The sequence below is a fragment of the Amblyomma mixtum genome, chromosome 1 (genome assembly GCF_055824585.1).
Source record: "Amblyomma mixtum isolate Tamu chromosome 1, ASM5582458v1, whole genome shotgun sequence".
In the NCBI taxonomy this organism is placed as follows: Eukaryota; Metazoa; Arthropoda; class Arachnida; order Ixodida; family Ixodidae; genus Amblyomma; species Amblyomma mixtum.
The window spans coordinates 195,641,429-195,665,430 of NC_143012.1; the positions used below are offsets into that span (position 1 = coordinate 195,641,429).

Below are 24,002 nucleotides of genomic sequence, written 5' to 3' on the forward strand. Positions count from 1 at the left end.
ATTTTGGTGTCATCAACCGAACGATATGTCTGTGACATGCAAGAATTAAGTGTTTAGGTCCTGTGAGGCATATCTGTTGTCATTCAAGCTCATGAAGCAGGCTGGCTTAAGCAGTAGTGAATTGAAGCTGCGTATCAGCAATTATATTGCAGTTTCTTCGCGCTTCACGTAACATAAATAAAATATTGCTAACTTTGCGTGGAACCAAGAAATCAGGGTTAGCTAGGTGGGGCGCATTTTCAGAAAAAATGATGACCTTAACTACGTATGTGATTTAGTAACCACCAGGCCGTGGTTTCTGTCCGGTAAGCAAAGTAAACAGTGAGCCATATGGCCGCTCGCAGGATCGAGCTGCCGTCTCAAAACCTGACAACAACCATTGACCAGTATATTAGCTCCATCCTCTTGACTCCATCCTCCAGTGCCATCCTCCAGTGCCTGCCCTCTTGATTGAGGATAGATGCAAGGCAAGCCAAAAATCTTTGCGCCGCATCAATGGCAAAAAAAAAAAAATGGTATGGTTTAGCTCTGGTTAAACCTGGTTGTTTGCAAAAGCTTAGGTTGCTTAGCTGCTTCTGATTCTCATCGTTTTCGCAAATGTTCTTCTCGTTGTTCCTCTGTTTCCTGGGCATGTTTTTTCCGCTTGGCTTTATTCCATTTAGCTTGTCTAATCCCAGCTTCTGAACTCGATACAGCTCGTTTAGCTACTTCGGCTTCTCGTAATTTCCGCAGTCGTCCTTCTTCCATCTCTTGGGCACGTTGTAACCCCTTTCTTGCATTCTTCCTAGCTTGCTTGGCTTTCGCATTAGAGTTAAACTGTTCAGAAGCAGTAGAGCAACTAGATTCAGATATAGACTCTTCGTCGGTGACTTCCGTGGCGAGACTCCTCGAGGAGCGCGGCACGACGAAACTCCAGATGGAGTTTCGTTTGCTACTTGGACAAGCAGTTACGCCGACGACTACGACGCGAAAGCCAGGAACGGGCGCAGTCTTAGGGGCAGCGTTTAGTGGGTTAATGTCCATATAATGTGGAACTGTTCATTCACAGATCGCTGGAAGTCCACATACCTCTCTTGGCACAGACAGCGGTTGAGCGATGTCCCACTGCCCTGCAATGGCAGGTGCTGCGACAGTGGGGCTTGTGAGACCCGAACAATCCTCCTGCAACCACGCATTAGCGTAACTGCAACCTGCCACGGTGTGCAGTTAGCTCACAGTCCGGCGGGCTGGTGATGACGTCACAAGGTCACGTGATCTAGGTGGTTCACCTACCTTCTACACTGCATCTTTGCAAATTTTTCGCTCACGCCGCCGACGACGTCGCCGGGTTTTTCATTGAACAGGACACTTAACGCTATGGCGTTAAAACAAACCCTAAACTCGGACGCCGCCACACGCCTTACGCAATGCTATACGACGGCGGTGGTGGCTGACTGGAATAGTGAAACGGTCATTATACCTAGCCCTGGCCATGCGAACAAAGCCCCATCATCGCTGACTCTCAAATGGCGTGATGGAACTACGCACAGGGTCGCGTCTCTCCTGTCACATATCGAATCTTTCATCGCACCAATCGCATCCTGCAAGCCCGCCTCGTCTGGACCATGGGCATGTCTCCTTGGCAATGATCGAGCGCGTTCATGCAACAGCCAGAGGACTGCGGGCGCCAGTGGAAGGCCACCCAAACCCAGAAGAGGCGGATGCCATCTTACTCACCTATTCACACATACTTCAACGTTACCGATTATCCCGCAGAACATATGCCTCCTTACAAAAATCTCTGTCGAGAAGAAGCGCGGCCTTCTGGCGCCTTGTTCCCCCCACCGTGCGCTTAGGCTCAACTTTTATCCCACATGCTACCCTGAAAACTGCCCTTTTTCCGGCGCACATCTCACCCACTACCATTTCACACGGGCATGCTCCAGTCCTCCATCAATACTCCGCTATGGTGGCTAACTCCGCTATCCCACCTCTTTTTCGACCGACTGGACAGCCGCCATCTTTCACGGCTACGTGATCGCCCGGGCCAGTCGGAGAGCTGCGGCCAGTGGTGCTGCAAATGGGACCCGAAGGGCTCCATTCCTTAGGTGCCTTCCTCCAACTTCAGTTTATAATAAATATCTTCTCACTTGTCTAACCGATGGCGCTAATTCTGGTCTTTCAAAAAGTGCGCCATATTTAATGCCGCAGACGATGTTGATTGCGGAGCCGCCATTCATTTGCGGCTCAAGCTAGGCTTTGAAAAGTCATTTTTGAAGGTATTCTTATGATGTTTAAATTCAGTGACATGATAAACATTATTGGGACAAACAGAAGCATTTTCCGTTTTTGATTTCTACACATACCAGGCTTCGAAGCATGCGCACATGCCTGCGCAGGTCCATATCGTCATTGGTGAGATTTGGCACCTCTGGACGGTGAGCCCAGTAATTGTAGCGCTAAGAAAACCAATTTGAATGTTCTATTCTCGCGTGGACGTCACAGATAACCGCTATTAAGGTCGGAAATAATGAAAAATTGGCAATAACTCGCTGTTATCCGAAACTGAAACTGGAACCAACGTTGACAGTTGTGCCGACGACAACGCCGTGATGGTTGCTATGACAACCGTCATGGCGGACGCCTGCGACAGCTGTCCCGTCTCGAAGTTGCGGGTGAGTTTCTTAGCAAACAATAGGTAGTTGGTGACTGCTGGCGGTTATCGGGTTTCGATGTGGGGAAAGAAAGGACTCGGACGTCGCGTCGTGCGGTGACATTTGAACGCCTCGTTGTTAAGCGGCTTTCCGCTTTCTTACAAGTGGTAACAATCGAGGAACTTCCTACGCAGGCTCATTGTCAGCAGCCCACAGACTCTCCTCTTGATGCGCAACTTTGAATGAAATTTGCCTGTGGAACGCTATAGATTGGCTTTGAATGAGTGACCTGCTTGAAACGATAATTTTGCTAATAGACTTCTTCCTGGTGTCAACAATTAAACGTGACGTCAAAGGGGCGTGGCCTGATGGGCGATATCGCTCACTTTCGCTTATGAATCGGTTTTGCTTGTGCCGCGCTCCCCCTCCGCCTTTCTTCTCCCGAATATCTTCCAGTTTCGCTTGTTATTCGGCTTTGCTTGTGTCGAGCGCTCTTCTACCGCCCTCCTCCTCCCGATTAGAGCCTCGTCGGTATGCCGCATGTTTCGTGCGTCCGTCGGATCGGATACACGTGCGCTGATGAGGTCTATTCTAGGGAAGAAATCCGCATTGCAACGCCGAACCGTATTTTTTTTTGCATTTTTTTTTTAAACCTTTAGAGGGACTCTGCTCGTAGCTCCACGATCACAATGATTTCTAACTGTAACGGAAATGTTGGGGGAGTAATTAGTGCTGATGGGCTCCAACTTAACTTTTATGTACACAACTTCATAAATCATATTCTTTGAAAACAAAACATTTGCCATATGCTGCACTGAAAATGCCGAGAGGCATTTGTACCTTTTCGCGGTGTTTCGCAGATATCAATTGTTATGGCATTATTGGATATAGCGCGTGCATGATATGCCCGACACTTTTTGGTTCTGGTGACGTCACCATGTAGAGCACTCGCCGCAACTTGTTGCCTGTTAAGTGTACCGCCGTCACCGCGGCGCTTCGGCCTTCGATCTCATTGCATCATTAGATGATCATCAGTTGCCAACCATTGGGATTTCCTCACGTATTCGACCTAACTTGCTGGGAACTGAAGGCAACTGCCATGCAGCTGCCAAGACAGGTTGAGCCTGCTGCCATGTTGCATCGCAGATGGAGAGAGCAGTTTTGCAAGTGTACTTCAGTTATTGATCCAAATTCAGCGTTTGACAAAGGTGCAATGGGATCATCTTCGATCAGGAGGTTGTAAGAGATGTCAGTCATCTATCCTGCACCACTTTTGGACATCTCTACTAGAGCTTCCACTGCTGAGCATGTTAAGTGAATAAATATTTCATTCAAGGTGGGCACTCAATTAAGGCTTATGCTTTGTCACACGTGCACTGATGCAGCTGTAGTTGATTCTTCCTTTGTGGGGATTAATTTGTACAGGAGGGCAACAACAGGCCACTAATTTTTGCTCTGCATCTATCGGCACATCAGTAACTCATTTTTGAGCAGGATAGTCACATTCCTCTAAACTCTCGGATTCTGTATGTTGCTGTTAGTATCCAGGGTATTCAGGTCACAACTGCTATTTGCTGATCTAGCCAGCCTTCTAAAAGCAGGCTAAATGCTGCCAAAGCCGTCATTCACTTTGAGGCCGTAGGACCTCCCTCGTTTTTCTGTGAGGAACCGGTTGTTACAAAGAAGCTGTTTTCTTCTCTAGCCACCGTTCTCCTACTTTCCCAACCTCACATCGTGGTTCGCAATCTTTGCACCACTTGCCTACTGAGACATGTCACACACGGCCCCAAGCTATGCCAGTTCATTGTCTATCTTGCAGCATTATCAGTAAAGGTGATCACAGCAACATCTCTTGAAAGAAGTTCATAAAGATCAATTTGCTGTGATGTTCCGGCAGAAAGCTTAGCATATTATCACAGTTGAGCACTCACTTTGAAACTGTACAAAATAAAAATGTTTAAGTTGGATACATCTGTGAATGTAATTTTGAGGGCATAATTTTTAAAACAGGCACCATGACACAAACTCGTGGACATTTGGTGACAAACTGAAATAAGCGTGTGCTGGAAGTAGTAAGAGAATATGTCTATTTAGGGCATGTAGTGACAGCTGATCCGGATCATGAGAGGGACATAACTAGAAGAATAAGAATGGGGCAGAGCGCATAAGGCAGGTTCTCTCAGATCATGAATGGCAGTTTACCAATATCCCTCAAGAGAAAAATATACAACAGCTGTATCTTACCGGTACTCACTTATGGGGCAGAAACGTGAAGGCTAACAAAGAGGGTTCAGCTGAAGTTAAGGACAACGCAGCGAGCTATGAGAAGAAAATGATAGGTGTTATGCTAAGTGATCGGGAGTGGGTGAGAGAACAAACGCGCGTGAATGATACCCTAGTTGAAATCAAGAGGAAGAAGTGGGCTTGGGCAGGGCATGTAATTCGAAGGCAAGATAACCGCTGGTCCTTAAGGGTAACAGAGTGGATTCCAAGAGAAGGCAAGCGTAGCAGGGGGCGGCAAAAAGTTAGGTGGGCGGATGAGATTAAGAAGTTTGCAGGGATACGGTGGCCGCAAGTGGCGAAGGACAGGGTTAATTGGAGAGACATGGGAGAGGCCTTTGCCCTGCAGTGGGCGTAGTCAGGCTGATGAAAATGATGATGAAATAAGTGTCTGTTCTCTGCCAGAGAAATAATTTGATGGTGCATAGCAGAAACATAAATTGAAGGAAGTGGTTAATATCAATACAAGACCAGGTGTAATACATCTGCAGCATATTTCCATCTTGCATTGTTTCTGTGCAATACATGTTCTTATTTTTTTCCCTTTAGGTTCTTTGTCTACATGGCTATGGGTGAGTGAGTGCTGCCGGCATACCTCACACTGTTGCATAAAAATTGTGGTGTCATTCACCTCATACCTAGCCATGAAATGGGTTGCGCTTGCCTAAATCTGTATGTGGTTTCTCAAAAGCAAGTTTTAGTTACTAATACTCATTCTGTGAGAGCTGTTTTGTGATAGTTTCTTAGAAAGCGGTTTTAGACCAAAGATTGAGATTTCATGAGCGACGAATTATATCAGAAAAGTTATTTGTAATAGAAAACAGACAAAAATTAAAAGTTTAAAGAAAGGGAGTAATGACTCTCTAATTAAGCTCAGCTGTGCTTTCAATGGAGTCAATCAATAAAGCTTGCAATTCCTTATGTCACGCAGACAAAATTGTTCTCTCTCTCTGTACCAACTTTACCGTGAACCTGATTTTTTTTAACAGCATGCTCTGTATAAGATTATAAAAAGTTCAAGTTTTATGCTGTGTGTTTTCAACACTTCAATTTGACTATTAACAAGACTATTAACAGAGGACGTCACAGCACCTGAGGCTTCTAGGTTCATCCTAAACTTGGCCCTCAAATATAGTAACACACAAGTACTTTGCATCATCTTTCCTTGAAACTAAATCGCTTACTAAAATGGTTAAGCTCAAGGCCCAGGCATGTGTTTAGCAGAGCTTATTACTAAAGTGGTCTACACAGCTACAGAGATTGTATAAAAACATGGTAACAGCTTTTCAAACCGTGCTAGTTGGTATGGAATGTACGATATCAAGCCCCATGCGAAGCTGCTCATGGGCTATGAGTACACCATAGTAGAAGGCTTCAGGCTAATTTCAACCTTTGGGGCTCTTTAACCTGCATCGCACAGCACACAGGCAATTTTTCATTTTGCCTCCATGAAAGTGCAGCCACTACGACTGGGATTTGATCCCACGACTGTGGACTCGGTAGCTGAATGCTGTAGCCCCTGAGTCACAATGGTGGGTGCGCCAATTAGCAGAGTAGAATTGTTTCAAACTGGGCTAGTTTAGCCGGTTTATAGATCCTTGCATCATTGCCCTGTGCCACGTCTTACACTTGGGCCCTCTGAATGTCTGTTCATTAGCACAACCCTGAAACGGTATAGATCGATGCAGGTCACTTGTCAATTCCTTGCCACCTATGAGGGTGCATTAGTTTCTTCATCCTTTTTAAACCGTGTTTTTTTTTTGTGAACAATGTTGTATTATGAATTGCAACAGCCAATTTTATTTTTTTTAAGTTGTTCTTTATAACTGACCCGCTGCGGTGGCTCAGTGGTTATGGCGCTCGGCTGCTGACCCGAAAGACGCAGGTTCGATCCCAGCCGCGGTGGTCGAATTTCGATGGAAGCAGAATTCTAGAGGCCCGTGTACTGTGCGATGTCAGTACACGTTGAAGAACTCCAGGTGTTTGAAACTTCCGGAGCCCTTCACTACGGCGTCCCTCATAGCCTGAGTCGCTTTGGGACGTTGAACTCCAAAAATCAAATCATGTTCTTTATAACTACCACACTTTGGCCCACAGAGAGGCTGAGAGGATAGCCCAGTTGGCTTTTCATGAGAAACAGAATATCAGTAACAAAGCTTTGAATGAAAGCTTGCCCTCATTGTATTTTTCGTAGAAAGATCACATTGGCCACCATTTTTTCTGATGAAGAAAGTTGAAGGAATGCATTGGCCAAATAAGACTGCCACTCCTCTCAGCCCTCTCCTCCTAGAATTGCCGGCAGGTTCACCTGTGAAGCTCACCTTCCATTTCAGGCAGGATGCTGCATCATTCAGGTCCAAAATTGGAGACTTTTGGAGAGCAACAAAGTCCTTGTTGGATTTGGGTAAGAGCTGCCTTTATTTCCATTTTATTGTTGTAGCATTAACATTTTGTACACACACAAAGGGCATTAGCTAAATTTAGTGGGCAAGGACTTGCTTCCTTAGGCTGCATCTATTGCAGCTTAAAGGTTAACGTCTTCATGTGAGTTCTGTGTGTCGTGTCTGATTAAACCACGTGACCTGTACCTATATATTTTTTTTATCTAAGCCTGTGTTGCTATTTCAAGGACTTAATGCATTTATATGGTCATGCTGCAAGCAGTATGACTTGGTTTGCATAATTTTTCTCGTAGTTTCTAATATTCGATCCCAGCAGAATTCTAGTCCGCCGGCTGCATGTCAGAGGAGATGCTGTGATTAAAACTTTTGTTAGTTATGTACAAAATTTAACCAAATTTTGTGCAAATATGTAAATTTTTATCTTGATTTCCGAACCTTATTTTATTTGAAGCTAGCTGGTATACATCGTGAGCAATTACAATTAACACCCTTGTAAAGTCATCCCTTAGGCATTAAGTAGCTAAGAAGAAAGTGGACAGATTTTTAAGGCAGCATGTTTACAAAAGCCCTATTCTGTGTAATAAAGCCATTAGTCCTTTTTTTAGATGTCCAGTTAACTCCAGTGTGGATATTTACATGAAAACGTGTTTTACAAAAATAACTTTAAAAGCCCTATCGCGTTCTCCAACGTCTTAGGATTCATGTGGAAAGACGCAATCATTCTACTGTCATTCGTGTTTTGCAAAAATAACTTATAACTCATAAATAAGCTGTATAGCTTTCCTTTGTAGCCATATGGCTGTTCTTGGGTGGATGCCAATGAGTAATTACTCCCTTATTACAAATCTACTCCACCTAGGGGGATTCCCCTAAACATTTGACCGACTTTGCATTCCCCATTGTCTTAGGGTTCATGTGCAAAGAACAACCATTCTACTCTCATTCGTTATGATATACCAAAGGGATGAGTGATAGCAAATGCATAAAAAAATGAACGCTGAGAAAATCTACTCTAAAGCTTATGTCCTCTTCTGCCTCATTTATCGCCTCGTATGTCTTTGCTTTTGGTCAGAGAAACACGGCACAGCAACTAATGGAAATCTTGATTTTCTGATCTCCTCTGTACATGGTAATACTAAGATGGGGGAGCTTCGCTGTCAGAAACCCATGAAATTCGCAATGCTGGGACCATCACAAGTAGGATTCACTAAATCGGAGGACGCTTAAAGGGTCAGTCTACTCGCCGAGATGAGTGTATAAATAATGGCATATTCTGGTAGCTGGCACCCTATAACATCAATAACGAGGGGTCTGCGCCCGGTTTAGGCAGGAATTTATATTTTATTTCGGCGTTAAAAGTCGCGTAAAGAAGCATGGTGGCGACCTCAAACGTTCATTTTGTTCAAGAAAGTGGTAGTCTTTTTTTGTAGAAGCATAAGTGAATATACTATGTACCATTTGTATGCCCCAATGTCAGAGAAACGCACGTTTTGTTCTAGTAAACTGTAGAAGGCGTACCGCTCGCTTTTTCTGTAAATCACATGAATATTTATAGTTACACGTACGCAAAACGCAGGCACATTTCCACTTTTAGTTCAGCGTATGCTAGCAGAGACACAAAAATAAACTCAGCCTATAGTGGCGCCATCTGGTCGTCAGGACGGGAACCATTGCTGTAAACAAACCGACTCTCCACTTAAGCCTAGGAGCGGCAGAATCGTCACTCTAATTATTAAAATAAAGCAAATTTATCTCTTATATGTTTTCTTATAGGCGAAATGAGACGAAGCGAAAGACAGGCGCCCCATTTATGGCCAGTGAACGCACTGAAAAAGGCAGCAACAACGAGAATTCAGTCAGAAGCGAGAGGTCCGGCTTCCACGGGCGCTGCCATGTTTGACGCCGCTTGGCGGAAATCCAGATGGTTGCCAGATGAGACTACCATCTCATACAGATGTGTTCCCACATTAATAAATTCTATTTTAAAATGTTCTACCGCACTCCTTGGCACCACAGCTGGCTAAACGGTAATTTGAGTAAAGAGCTATCGGTTGCCGCAAAGAAAATATGGTCGATAAAATTCAGTAGACTGACCCTTTAAGCTTCGCCTTTAGGCGTGGAATGCGACAGTATGTTGCAGCACTGCCAGGGAGTCCACGGAATTCCATCGCCCGTACGGCGTGACACTTTGTCCGTTGGGCAAATTGTTCGGAGAGACCTCTCAACCATCACACCTGTTCAGAAACAAACGACACTACTCCGACACAGAAAGGTTGCTTTGGGTGCCACATGATGGCGCTATGACTGCTCGCCAAGCACGGAGGAAATTTACCGGAAACACGTGGTACTCGCTGTGGGGTTTAAATTGGGGAGATAAATCCGTTCTCCCCGTTTAACCGCGGCTGACATAGTTCAAAACCGCCCTGACCCCACCCCGTGGTCGCGAGTGCTACCGAGCACACGCCGACCACGGCGGGCCTTGCTCTGCGGGAACAAAAGAACGACACACTGGCTGACACAAACAACGCATTTATTGCTATAACAACAATAACGCCAGCTAGCAACAAAATGCACTGAGGAATCGAGGATGTCCGACTCACCAGCACGGCTACGAGCGAACGTTCGCCCACGCTAGGGCAAAGGGATAAGCTCCGAGGCCGGACGGGACGAGCTGAGGGGAACATGTTTCCACACGAGGTCGTCCGCCGGCGCCGACGAAGAGCAAAGCTGCGAGCGAAACGTCCGCTCACTTCCCGGTCCCAGGGAGAAGAGAGCTGGCTATCCCCCGCGCGCGCGCAGCAAAACGCCATTCGTGGGGCTGGTGTCGCTGCGACGCGAGCGCCCTCCCCTGTTAGTTAAAAGTAACCGAACCGAGAGGAGTGCTTTGCGGGGGAGCTAACCACAGGGAACTAGTGCGCTGCGGGAAAGCAAACGCAGGGGACGAAGGCGTCCCCACATCGCTTAATTCCGACATCTGCAATTTACATGGTCATAATTAACTCGTGTACACTTCACTACAGATGTTAAAGATACATTTCTAAGAAACCTGTGCATTCACTAGATGTGCCTTTATTCATGTTCAAGCATCGAGCCGTCGTGGCAAAATGGAAGCATCCTCGTCTTGAATGCCAAAGGCCCTCATTCGATTCCTGGCTTTCTCATTCATTGAGTGTGCGTGCCCTCTGATTTTTATGCAGCCCCCGATATTTCCGATGCGCGATGCCAACAACTACAACTACTGCTACTACATAAATTGGTCAATCGGTTTTTGAGGAAAGGAAATGGCGCAGTATCTGTCTCACATATCTCGGCGGACACCTGAACCGCGCCACAAGGGAAGGGAGGAAGGTGGGAGTGAAAGAAGAGAGAGAGAAAAAGAGCTACGGTAGTGTAGGTCTCCGGAATAATAATTTCGACTACCTGGGGATCTTTAACGTGCACTGACATCGCACAGCACGCGGGCGCCTCTTGCGTTTCGCCTCCATCGAAACGCGGCCGCCGTGGTCGGGTTCGAACCCGGGTACTCCAGTTCGTTAGACGAGCGCCTTACCACTGAGCCACCGTGGCGGGTAGCTACTACAACACTGACAGCTTTTCAACCGAACAAGCTGTATACACTTTTGCATCGTTTTATAAAGCTATACTGCACGCTTCGCTATAATTTTTTGTCACGAGACCGATGAAGACTCGAGGGGAAAAAAAAGTATGTTGACAAATTGAAAATTTTGACCATATTTTCTATTTTATTTGCCACGTTCTTCCTTGATTGATGTTGGGCAGTTTGAGGTAAGATCACTATTTCTATATGTCACTGCCCAATTACTGGAAGGAAGAGATCTGAAATTTTTTTCGTTGAGAAAAAATATTTCAACGCACAAAAAGTTCTTAATACACAGAAGTGGACTCCTGTGCAGTTCTGAACTGCAGTTTTTGTACCGTTGGTTGTGAATAACTTGATGTACATCACAAGATGCTTGGAAATCTATAAAGGAGATTTATGACAGCCGTAGCATGCACGCGCTTATTTCAATGGTATCTAACAATTCTTTTTTTCCGAACGTCTGAAACTTGGTGCCCAAAAATCTTTTTTGCAAACTTTGGAAGCTTTTTGTAAATTAAGCTGTTCATAAAGATTTAATGCATAATTCTATACAAACTTATCTACTACTGTAAAATCCACCAACATATTTTCCACAGACAAAACATTATAGTGCACACTACAGGAAAGCACAGAAAAACAAGTACTTTGAGTGGCGAATAAAAAGAAAAACAGTTTTTCTATTTTTTTATTGTGATGATTTTTATGTTGTATGCTACATGCATGTTCACAATTAAAAACGGATTGCTTAATATTGCAAGTGCAGTAGATGCAGCACCTCTAAAGAGACCCTTTTTAGCCATATTTTTTGTATTTGTCAAATTTTGTGGTTATGAATAACTTGCAGGAGCATTATAAATATCTTGCGAGGACATCCCTGTAATTTATAATTATTTTGGAATGCGTGCAGTTAATCTTGTTGGCTTGCATTTCGTTTTTTCTGAAATTTTGTGAGCTTGGCGCACAGGAGGTTTTTTTTTTTGCTAACTTTGGTGATCTTTACCTCAGAAAATAAATGGACCGTAATCATACCTAGTTTACATTGTGTTCTCTGTAAACTTATCCACTAGGTGATATAACATTCACTCATACGTGAAAAAAAACTGCAACGATTTTCGAATGGCAATGCAATTTTTTTTGTTATTTGTGTATTCTGTCAAGGTATTATTCACTAAATGAGCGTGGATCAACATTAAAAACATGTTGTTTTGTTACTGTAGTCGGAGCACAACACACCTGTTGCTACTAACAGAAGTGGCTACGTGAGCATAAAGTATATGTGGTCAGGAATTTGGTGCTACAGGCTTTCCGCCACCACAAGTATTGCATCATGAGGCACCTATTCAAGGTGTTAAAAACCTTACAGCTTGTCTTCGTGTGTGCATTGCCCTATGTTTTGCGCAACAGAAATGTATGTGTCCGCCCATGTATTATGCAAACTGAAGCTTTGGCTGTATGTCACAACAGTGCTATAAAAAATTGTGCCAGTTATGGAGGTTTGGCTTATTATATTGTTAAATTATTTCACTCTTAAATTCTACTCTAAAAGAAAATTGCTGGCTGATGTTTCTTACGTGTTGCAGAAAACAGGTTTGTTCATAGCTGAAAGGTGTGTTGAGCCGGGCAGACTGGGCTGTATCTTCCAGCAGTACTATACAACATAATGCTTATTAATACTAATATTGTGAAGAATACCAGGACAGACTATAAAAATAAACAAATATGCTTTTTTAAACTTCGGACAAAACCTTATTTGTTCTGCGTTTTATTGAATGTCAAGTAATAATATTTTCTTCTCTGCCAAAGACAGATCAATGAATTTTGTATCATTCAGCAGATAAGTTTGTATAGAATGCAGTTTTAATCTAATTGTAGTTATAGTTTATTTCCTTTCTGTCATGAAGATTTCCCAGATTAGCAAAGAAACTTTATTTGCATAGCAAGTTTGCAAAATCTTGTGCATTGCATCATTTGTCAAGGGGGATGAATCCAAGTTTGGTGCGTCACAATGCCCATTTTTTTTTTAAAGAAAGATCTCTTAGCACGTGTCACTCAGAAATAATTAAGACCAAATTAACGAGTGGTTGTTGGTTGAAGGCTAACCGAATTTCCGGTCATACTGGGCAGCACACATGGAATATGAGCATACGGATTACGCTGCCAGCTTCTGAATGCAGCCATTACACTCGGTGTCCAGATGCAGGTGACTTTTCCCATTTTTACACGTTACGGTGTTTGTCAAGCTGTTGTAAAGGGTCTTCATTGCTACAGATTTGCTCTGTTCACAAGCAAAGCATGCAATGCTGCTGCACGTCCCCTTCATTGAAGTGTCTTGTCATGTGCACTGCACTCCTTCTCAGTGGGGCATTGTTTCTCTGCTTGTTCTTTCAGTATTCATCGACGCACCTCATATCATAGAGAAGGATGTCCACTCTGAATGGGAGATTGTAGGTGAGAACTGCACAAAGCTTACCTCCATGCTGTGGAGTTTTCTCATTGGAATCTGCACTCGCATTATGAACCAAGTGCCTGTTTTTTGTTGCCAGGCTGAGTGAACACCACACGATGCTGCAACACGAAATCCTTGATGCACAAAGATAATCATTGTATTACGAAGTAATGTGATATTTGGTGTGCAAATGAAATGAACAGGTCTGTTAGTCTTGCTGGCCCACTTGAAAAGCACCGTGACTGGGTATTCATAAAATTGGTCACTGCGACTGACAAAAGAGTATGTTTAAGCTGTGACATAAATGGTGCATGAAAAAGGACAATAACAAGTGAGTGACGTGGAAGGAGTGTTGGCAAACTATTTTAACTGTGCCAGGCAGAGCGCACCTCCACTTATTGAGCTGCACATTTTCTGACAGCACAGTATTATGGCTTAGTATAGATCAAGAGCACCAAAACAACTGCCTCCGATCTTTCACGTCTGTTAGTGAAATGAGCAGGATTTGAGTTCTCACTGCAAACTGGGTACTTCATTCAGTACAGAAATCATGGCTGAAAGGGTCGCTCATGCACAACACACTAGTATAAGGCAGTGGACAAATGAGCACGTGAATGGGATGCAGCTGACGAAATAATTGAACCTTTCAACCCCTGGGCACAAGCTGCATGCATCATAAAAGCTTGTAGCAGCATCACTCAGTGGTTAGGACGCTCAGCTACTGAGCCATTCCTAGGTTGAAACCCGACCGCAGTGGCCGCGTTTTGACGGAGAAACGCAAAAGGCACACATGTACTGTGCGATGTCAGTGCACATTAAAGACCCCAGGAGGTCGAAATTATTCCTGAGACCTCCACTACAGCACCTCTTTCTCTCTTTTCTTTCACTCCCACCTTCCTCCCTTCCCTTATGGTGTTGTTCAGGTGTCCATCGAGATATGTGAGACAGATACTGCACCATTTCCTTTCCTCAAAAATCAATTTGGCAGTTTTCAGCATCACCAATGACTAGTCTGAGTAATCTGTGCTGAGTAGTGTCAGAATTTTTCATGAGCAGTATATAGGCATGTTCCTTGCCAAAATCTGAAAATCTGGACGTATATTCCTCTGCTGGATAGTATTTTGTGACTGAAAAATTTATGTTTGCAACACGCTCACAGTCACCTTACGTTGCTTTCTCTGTCAGCGAGAGACCTATGCACACAGTGATCCGTGTAAATTGTGTGCCCTGTGGACTAGGAGGACGTGGCTGGTGGATCTCGGGTAGCGACCGAGAGCTCGAGGAGTCGGTCAAGGCCATCGAGCAGGCATGCAAAACGGAGGTGAGGAGGCCGTATGTATGGTGGTGATGCAATAAATCTGTTCCCTGAGCTGATGACAAAGAAGCCTGGGATCTTTTTATTAACAGCGATTCCAATTAAGCTGGAGGTTGTTTTGTTAGTCATGCACAGCGGTGGCTATGTTCGCAGTAATGAGGTCACCCATGAACACCTGACGCCCTCTGTCGGAGCGGATGACAACTATTTTATTAGTTGTCGTCTGCTCCGACAGGGGGCGTCAGGCGTCTGTGGGTGTTACTGAAATAAACACTTGTACGTACTGATGACTGAGTGTTTGTTGGTCTTGGGGAGGGGGGCGGGTGTACTATAGACAACAAGAGATAGAAATGACGAGTGTAATCACTGTTAACTTAGTCGAACCAAACTCAAACAGCATTGATGTGTCATCAGTTTTACACGAGAGCGTAGTCCCTACAGTTTTTTTTGCTTCCTCGTAAACCATGAAGCTTTCTCATATTTTGTTCTCTCCACTAATGTAAAATCCAGAAGACGCTGCAAAGCAAGTTGCGCTTTTGGTTTTGTTGCCTTCGTTTTGTTGGTTTCCTTTAAACACTGTGGCATCTGTATGAGTACCTGGAAGATTTACTTTCAACTTTTGTAACCACCGTGTCCTTACTGTCTGTACATTTTTCCTCTTTCACTTCTTGGCGCTCTTCTTCTGTGTTCTTTCTCTTCTGTAATGCTCACCCATTAACTCATTATCACTGCAGCTGTTTTAAACATGCCGGCTGAGATCCCAGCTTTTTAATAACGATATCTTTCTCCATGTTACAACAATGTTACAACAATGCTACTTTTTTATTTTGGTCACACATTAATACAATCTTCTTAATGTCCTTTTTTTGTAATGTTTTAGAAGCATTACAAATAAACGTTGGAATAGCCTTTCCCTGACCTTAACTAAACATTTAAGTAATATATATGCAACTTTCACTAAAATGATTAAGTAACTCTGCAAGGCTAGACCTGCCAATTATGATCCACCACAACTTCAATCAACACCTTGCAATGTGCATGGAACAACATCAACTAGGGCGGCACGCGTTACAATACAGCACAACTAATACATGCAAGTGATACACATCTTCTAGCATAGCATTACCTCAAGTTTCTATTACCAGCCATAAAGGTGCCATAAGTGATAGTAGTAAATGGTACACACACGAAGTTTCCTTATATTAAATTTTGGAGTTGTGCATACATATTATGGTTATCATTTGAACATTATAGCATTAGTATTTGTATGGTTATATAGTGATGGTTTGAACATTATGATTTGTAGTGCTCTTTTGTAGTTATGAGCAGTAAAGTAGCATCTCGAATACAGCATCAGCATAATGTCGTCTTAACGTTACAGTAAAGTTCATCGCACAGCATAAACATTATTTGTTAATGTTTAACAATAGCATAACATTCTTATACAACTTTTAACGCTACTTTAATTTACACAACAATTTTACTACATTATTGTAATGTACAGTGCTGCCTATAGGGTGTTGGCTTCTGAGTTGCATCTTTTGCTGTCAGAAATCTTTGTTATTGATCGTAGCACCTGCTAACACTAAGTTGCTCATTAAAAGGCTTTCTCTGCCTCTCCATCTGCTGTTGATCTGGCAGGCAGGTATATTTGCTAGAAAGAGACATAAGTGCATTATGAAGTTAGCGGTTGCTAATTCTGCTTTGTATCGCTAGGAACTGCTTCATGTCTGACCTCAATGCAGGGTTATGAATTGGCTGAACACTGTGTCCAGCATTCGTTTAATGCAAAAACGGGGCCAGAAGTGTTGTGGTAGCGAGTTGCACTTATACGTCTCTTTTTTCTGCTTTCAGAATGAAAGATTCAAACGATGGAAGCTGTCCTGAGCTTACACAAAGATGAATACTGTCCTTTTCATGCAGGGCCCTTGTGATGGAATCCTGGGCTTCAGCCAGGGTGCTTGCATGACAGCCATGATCCTCTCGCTGCAGTGTCTCAAGAGTATGGTTTTTCCAGGCCTTCGTGATCTCAGCTTTGTGATGTGTAATCTTAATCATCTGTATTTTGCAACCCTTCATACCGGCAGGGAAGGCTGACACACCCAGAGGTCCAAAACAGATTCAGAACTTCGTGAAGATGCTGAAGTATTCTCAACTAGTTAATTCTTATAAAATGCCATGATTATTGGTTTTTAGTCCTATCAGTGTGAATTAAATTTCAGTATACAGCTACTATGTGATATAGTAAGTGTCCAACTGATTGCAGCCCTGTATGAGAAGGTGCACATTGCTCACAGATTTTTTTGATTTGAAACAGAAGGGTTGGCATTTCGGATAGAAAGAAATAATGTGTAGTGTGAACTAACATGGACTTGGTCTGAAGAAACGACAGGATGAACACTTCTGTTGTACATCATGTTGTTTCCTTGGTCATTGGTTAACCTTCAAAGATTAGGAATTTGGCTCATATGACTTAGTTTTGTGTGGCTGAGTTTTGTAAATGACTGTGTGGGATGTTGAGAAGAACCTGCTTGGATTGCAGCTTGACAAAAAAAAGCTTGCGACCTTAACCTAACTTGTGTCAGTTACCTACATAACATGGAGAAGCCTGTCTTATGTGATTTTGGCACTCTGGGCTGTAAGTTGCGTTCTGAAACCGGCACATTGTCAAACACTCTGAGTCAAGAGTGTTTCTGCTTTTGGATATGCCAAATTATATTTTTGTGCCAGTTGCATTTCTTACTAAATAATGGACAAGCCTTGGCCAGTCACCCCTCTGCGTCATCTTGCATTGTGCAGAAATGTGTCCCTAGAGTTTGTGTTGCTTAATCGCCTACTCCAAAATCCTTTTTCGTCTTCTGCAGGCATCTGTATCTGCTATCCCCGGACAATACTCAGTCTGGCTTCATTCACTGAACTTTTGCATTTCTGGCCCCTTTAGCAGACTGCATGCAAATGAATTACTGCCATTGGCTTTCCTCTGCATGAACTCAAAGCGCTGCTTCCAACTCTTATTGGTCCAGTATACATTGACTCACTGATGTATGTTTGATGTACTTTTGTATGTTTTGCTTAGTGATTCAGTTGGCTAGTTGATAATCTTTTTCTTCCTTGTACTAATGCAGAGCTGGAGTGCAGCTTTAAGTTTGGCGTCCTGGTGTCCGGTTTTCAAAGCCGCACCTGCCCCCAAGATCACCTCTTCGCAAAAGAGGGCTCGATAGACGTACCCACCCTGCACATCATCGGTGACAACGACACCATCATCCCGAAAGGTGTGTTACTTCTGTCTCATATATTCTGCTTTAGCTTGTGACTGCAGTGTCGGCCTACAGGTTCAAGCATTTGCCTCAAGTGCAGGAAGTGCGGAAGAAAAGGATTGGTTATCAGGAAATGAAACATGTAGTAACTGTCTCACTTCTTGGTGGACACCTCAACTGTGCCATGAGGGAAGGGAGGGAGGTGGGAGTGAAGAAAGAAACGGAAAGATGTGCCGTAGTGGATGGCTCTGGAATAATGTGAGTGAAGAAAGAAACGGAAAGATGCGCCGTAGTGGACGGCTCTGGAATAATTTCACCCACCTGAGTTGAGGGCTTTGATCCCCAGTGCTATAGGATGTACTCACTGGTGATACAATGGCTACAATCCTTCTACTGGCCTGGTGTTCGGTTTGTCTGGGGTGAAATGCTTGGGAAACGGGTCTTTGACCTCTTGTGCCATGGCACTTTGTGGCCAAAGCTATCCTTGTGCCATAAAAATACATCATGATCATCATCATCCTCTGTACCTTGCGTTTTTATAGATTGCTTTTGTTTAAAGGTGTACGAATGGTACTTATTAGGAACCAAATTGAGTGTGAATAGCCTAGCTTCATTACCGGGTTGTACGAATAATGTAGTTAAAAACTGAATCAAATCCGAATTGAATAGTGAAAGGACCAAATCAAATAAGAATCAAATATTTGTGTGATGATTCGCTACTTCGGCAAACAGTCATAGGAAACAAATATTCATGCGAAACAGCAGTGTGCTAGAGGTGGCAATGTGAGTCATGGAGTTAAAGCTGTGCCTATCGAAAGGTGCAACATGGCGCCTCAACTAGGCGACATACAGCATGTCAGTATAATAATAATAATAATAATAATAATAATAATAATAATAATAATAATAATAAACTTTATTAACGCAAGATTACCACAGCAACAATACATGATAGGCCTGCCAAAGCCGCAGTATATTAGCTCTATGACCGTCATGCCGTATGTGTAGGAAAATTACCTTTTGCTACTCGTGACAACAGCGAACAAACTAGTGCCAAATCACCTTTGATGAAAAGAATGAAAGTTTGAGCTATGGCCTCCGACATCAAGCATGCTAAGCAAGGCTGAATCCTCTCACTTTGCCCGGTTGTGAAGGCCATATTTGTGAGAATTATGAATGCCACCGCACAAATGGATTGTATTGTGCCATTGAATCCTCCCTCCCACACAGACCAATCACGGCAGCTTGTTGTGCCGCTTTGGAGGGGACCGGTTTTGGAAACAGTTGTCGAAAAAACCATCAGTGTGCCCTATTTGAACTTTGTGCCAATTATTCGATTGTGTATTGTGGGTTTGTAATGTCACAAAGCGGCTCAGGCTATGAGGATACCTTTGTGGAGGGCTGCAGATCAATTGAGGCTACCTCGGATTCCTTGACGTGCACTGACATTACAACGGGCTATATACAGGGTGTTTCACCTAAGATTTTCTGCAATTTTTAAAAATAAGCTATTTGAATTAGATGTGTGCTTTTTCTGGCATATCATTGTCAGTGGTGTAGTACATCATAATGCAGCTAAGACATGCTTACTAGCAGGCTTGTTAACCAATATTTAATAGTTAACTTTTAAACTATTACCATTGGGCTCCTTAATTATTGATAGGCATGTAGCCCACCGTAAGTAATGTCCATATCCGTTTTTAGAATTTCGAGAACGCGGTTATCCTCGGCGCTGTGGCCCAACAAATTTCGCCTACATCGCGCCAAAATACATGCGTTTTGAGAAGCTTGCAGGCAAAGCAACCTCTCCAGTGAACGTAACTCGTCGAGATAGCCAAAATTTGTTGGGCCACAGCGTCGAGGATAATCGCATTCTCGAAATTCTAAAAACGAATATGGACATTACTTACTGTGGGCTACATGCCTCTCAATAATTAAGGAGCCCAACGGTAATAGTTTAAAAGTTAACTATTAAATATTGGTTAACAAGCCTGCTAGTTAGCTCGTCTTAGCTGCATTATGATGTACTACACCACTGACAATGCTATGCCAGAAAAAGCGCACATCTAATTCAAATAGCTTATTTTTAAAAATTGCAGAAAGTCTTAGGTGAAACACCCTGAAGTACAGCTGCCATGGCCAGGATTGAAATCGCAATGCTGGTCTCAGCAGCCAAATACTAAAGCCACTCAGCCACTGTGGTGGGTCAGGGTCACTGTTGTTGCATTATCACAGAAGTATACAAGTACTATCCATTTTTTTTTTTTTGCAACAGTCAAAAAATCTACGTGCCTCATTCGAGCTTCGAGCCACTTATTCGAAAACTACTTGAAAACTGGAGAATAGATTCATTTCGCTGCGCATAATTTTGAACATGCACGACTATTTGATTCATTCAGCAAATCAAATAGGAGCATATTTGGTTTGGTGTTAGAAAATGTAGAATATTTGCACAACGCTACTTTAGTTGCACATTGCAGTTTCGCAGGTGGAGTGCCATTAGTTTATTATCATACACATCACCATATTTCTGCGCTTTGAGCACTGTATTTAGCTTCTCTATCCTTATAATTTACCTTTTTTTATTTTGACATGGAGGCAGATAAAAATTGAACACAGTTAGCAGAATGGTGACATAAATGCCATTCTGCAAATTGCGTGAGTTGAAAATTCTGCAGAAGTTTCTGAATGAATTGAAACATTTTCTGTTTAAGCAGTTCTTGCTGTTATTATTATTCTTATTACTTCCTCCTAGTTTTTCACTGCAGCACCATATACTACTATTTTTACAATTAATTAGTTCTTTTACTACTGTATTTACCCACATATAGGTCTACTTGCTTCTTCAAAACTGCATTTCCCAAACCCAGGGTCAACCAACATGTGGATCACTGCAATAGCAAGGCACAAACAGGGTTACAAATGCAAAAAAAGGAAGGATTGAAAACAACATAGTTAGACTACTACGTAAAAAAATGCATTCTGACCGCCTTTGAGCCTTCACAACAACAGAAATTATAACCACCGTGACTATACAAAGGTTTCACGTACCCCTTTTTGTTCAAGAGAGGTGTGCTGTCTCAATATGGCTGATAAGATATGCACGGAGCCCGACCGCCCAAGCACCACGCCAACCTTGCACAGTTAGAAGCCTTGTCATAAAAATTAAACTGCTCCCAGTCACTCAGCCACGTGACATGTCATGCCTCTTGAATGTCGATAACATCCTGAGGAGTATTTAAATGAGCTGCCACCTTACATGCGGAGGCATTGAAAAATTGAGCGGCTGCATGTGAATCCATTGTCGCAGGAAAGTTCTTCAAATACCAAGAAAAACAGCAAGACACCTTTCCAGGTCTTTCATGATGTTCTGGCGCCACTGCCATAGTTTCATTATATTGTGCACTGTGCCAGTTGGCTGAATTGCATGTTGCCAGCTGAGAGCTTTGATTTCTTGACATACACAATATTGCCACGTATCATTGTAGTGTTCGTTCGTTCGCCCTCAAGGCCGCAGGAACGGGTCGGCCGTTATCATTTTTGTTCGTGACACGAGAAGCGACCGGACTAATCTCGATTGATCAGAGCCATGAAGAGCTGCACCTATGGTTTTTCCAGATTACTGTAGATGATCTTGACCGGTTATCTCGAAGTTTTCTTGCCGGCTTTAAATTGACCGATGCAGCGAGCGGCGGGCATTCGTAGTTCGACGACTGATGAGCACATTTGTTGTTTACGCCGCTGCAGAGTGATTCAGTTCTTTTTCGGGTGCAAGTCAGCCCAAATAAAGAGCTTCGTTTCCAAGTCTTGTTGCTGTCTTCCTGACTGCTGGACTGCCGTCACTACAACGTGACAATACTCCAGCTTTTTTTTTTATTTTCCAATTTGTGGAGTTAAGAGGTCTACCTACATGTCGTATCAACTAATACGAGGAGTAAATTTCATTTTTCAACTATTACAGTCAATCTCAGATATATCGAACTCTAAGGGGATCGCGAAAAAGTTGGGCGTATCGTTTGTTTGATATATAAAACATGGCAGTAAATAAGCTCATGTGTAACCTAGAAGCTTGAGTACGATGCAGCCACGCTATTGGCGTGATTTTTGCACCAGCGTTCCACTCGCCAGTGAACATAGCCTCCAGATATGACGGAAACGTGTTGCTCGCTGTTATCACTAGGATTAGCGCTCGCATTGAAGCCACAGCGGACAGTCCCTGGAACTAGCTATCGCTTTTCATAACAGATCTAATCCTGTTACCGGCACACTATGAACTCAATAATATCTTGTTAAAATTGAGGTACGGTGGATTTCTGCAATCCCTTCAGTCAGCAGGCCATGCACGAGCCACTGCAAGCCTTTGGTCAGCTGGGTTGGCTTCACCACACGACAACTGCTGCTTGGAATGCTGGCTTCTCCGTATGACAGCAGTGTAGCGGTGAAAGTAATTACGCCAGACCAGAGGCTATCCTCGATCAGACCCCACATGCTCCTCATTATACAGTTTTAGGATGTATGCACATAGCTAACGCTACCAGCAGGTGTCCAAGGCTGTGGTGCCGACATGAGTCAGTGTGCAAAAAGTGATTACGAGAGCACTGCTAGGAGAAGCGCTACTTGCAGGGGCATGTCGCACTGTTCAGTATATCGGCTGAATGGGAGTTTGACAACCCCGAACAGCTGTGCTGTACTTTTGCGTGAAAATTTCAGGGGACTATTTTGACATTAATTCAATCAAATGTACTTGTTTTTTCTCTTTTCTATTGGCTTGTACTTGCTTTCGATATCTAAATAAATACCTTGTTTTGAATTCCATTTTGAGATTTCGTTTCCTGTCAGGAAAATATAACCACATACCCCATTTACTTTGTCTTCTCTTCCAGAGCGAGCTATAGAGCTCCTTCCCTTCTTCGTGTCCCCAAGTGTGCTCTACCATCCGGGTGGCCACTCCCTGCCAACAAGCAGCCAATGCAAAAAGGAATACGTCGACTTCTTCAAGCAAATGGCTAGCAGGCACAGTGGGACGTGATGGACACCTTGGTTAGACTGCTTTCATCACTGCTGCTTGACTTTTTTTTTTTTACGGCGAGAGCTGTTATTAGGAGCTCACCCTCAGCCATCTTGTGACTGAAGCCTGTTGCAGTTTTGGCCACCGATCCAAGCGGCCAATAGAGAAGAAGAGGAAGAAACAAGCAAGAGAAAGAAGTGGAAAAGGGAGAGAAAACGGAGGGGCACTATCGTGAAGAAAGAAATGGACATGACTGCTCTCGCCGAGTGTTTTAACTATGCCTTAGCGTAGTTTAGCCAGTAAGCTTTTCAACGTAGCACAAGCACTGCCGCACATTTGACAGAAGCAAAGTTCAGACAGGGGCCACGTTTCAGCACTTTTTTTCCGGTGAACCTTGCAAGCATTCACTTTCTGCAAGTTTTCTGCATGTTTCAGGAAACTTTTTGTTGATTGTGGCAATGAATTGAGCTTAAATAATGCTTGTAAAGCTGTAGTGGAAAAAAAAATAAAAATACGTGAAATGAAGAACAGTTCTAATGGGTAGTGCATTCAGTGAGACATTGCTTTGCTCTGCTCTCCTGTTTCTTTTTTTCACTTTCACATTTAGCACTGTAGAGCAAGAAATATTTCGTTGGAGAAATCATTGGGACTGTCTCTGCCCTCCAATGTTTATAAGCTGTACCAAGTGTTGCAATGTCACTTTTTACTTGGGAGGTGTCACAGTTGACTGAGCTCACAATCGGACCAGTAGTGGATCACATCTACAACCCCTTGAGTTCTGTGCTGTTCACAGTAGTATTGTTATTACATTACTAATCATTTTCACTTTGCGGAGGCTGTATATGACATCTTCTCATTCCACCCGTGAGAGTATATAATGTATTTACTGGAATGAAACGAGATTTTTTTACCAATAATAGAAGTGAAAAATCGCTCCTCATGTTATAATCGAATTTATATAGTGACAAAGGCACACTATCCCGTATTTACACACATAGTGGTCGATGCGTCATGCAAGTCGGCTCCAACGGAAGCTTCGAGCCACAGATATTTAACTAAG

The 24,002-nt window shown here is 43.3% G+C and overlaps 1 protein-coding gene across 1 annotated transcript; it reads left to right on the forward strand.

Moving 5' to 3' along the window:
* Positions 1-2,023: 2,023 nt before the first annotated feature.
* Positions 2,024-23,470, forward strand: LOC149370481 (esterase OVCA2-like). Its single transcript, XM_089561564.1, has 8 exons — positions 2,024-2,654; positions 5,463-5,485; positions 7,247-7,317; positions 13,305-13,364; positions 14,601-14,683; positions 16,601-16,679; positions 17,803-17,949; positions 22,818-23,470. Exons 1-8 carry the CDS (start codon positions 2,592-2,594, stop codon positions 22,961-22,963), a joined length of 672 nt encoding a protein of 223 aa, XP_089417690.1. The 5' UTR covers positions 2,024-2,591; the 3' UTR covers positions 22,964-23,470.
* Positions 23,471-24,002: the final 532 nt, after the last annotated feature.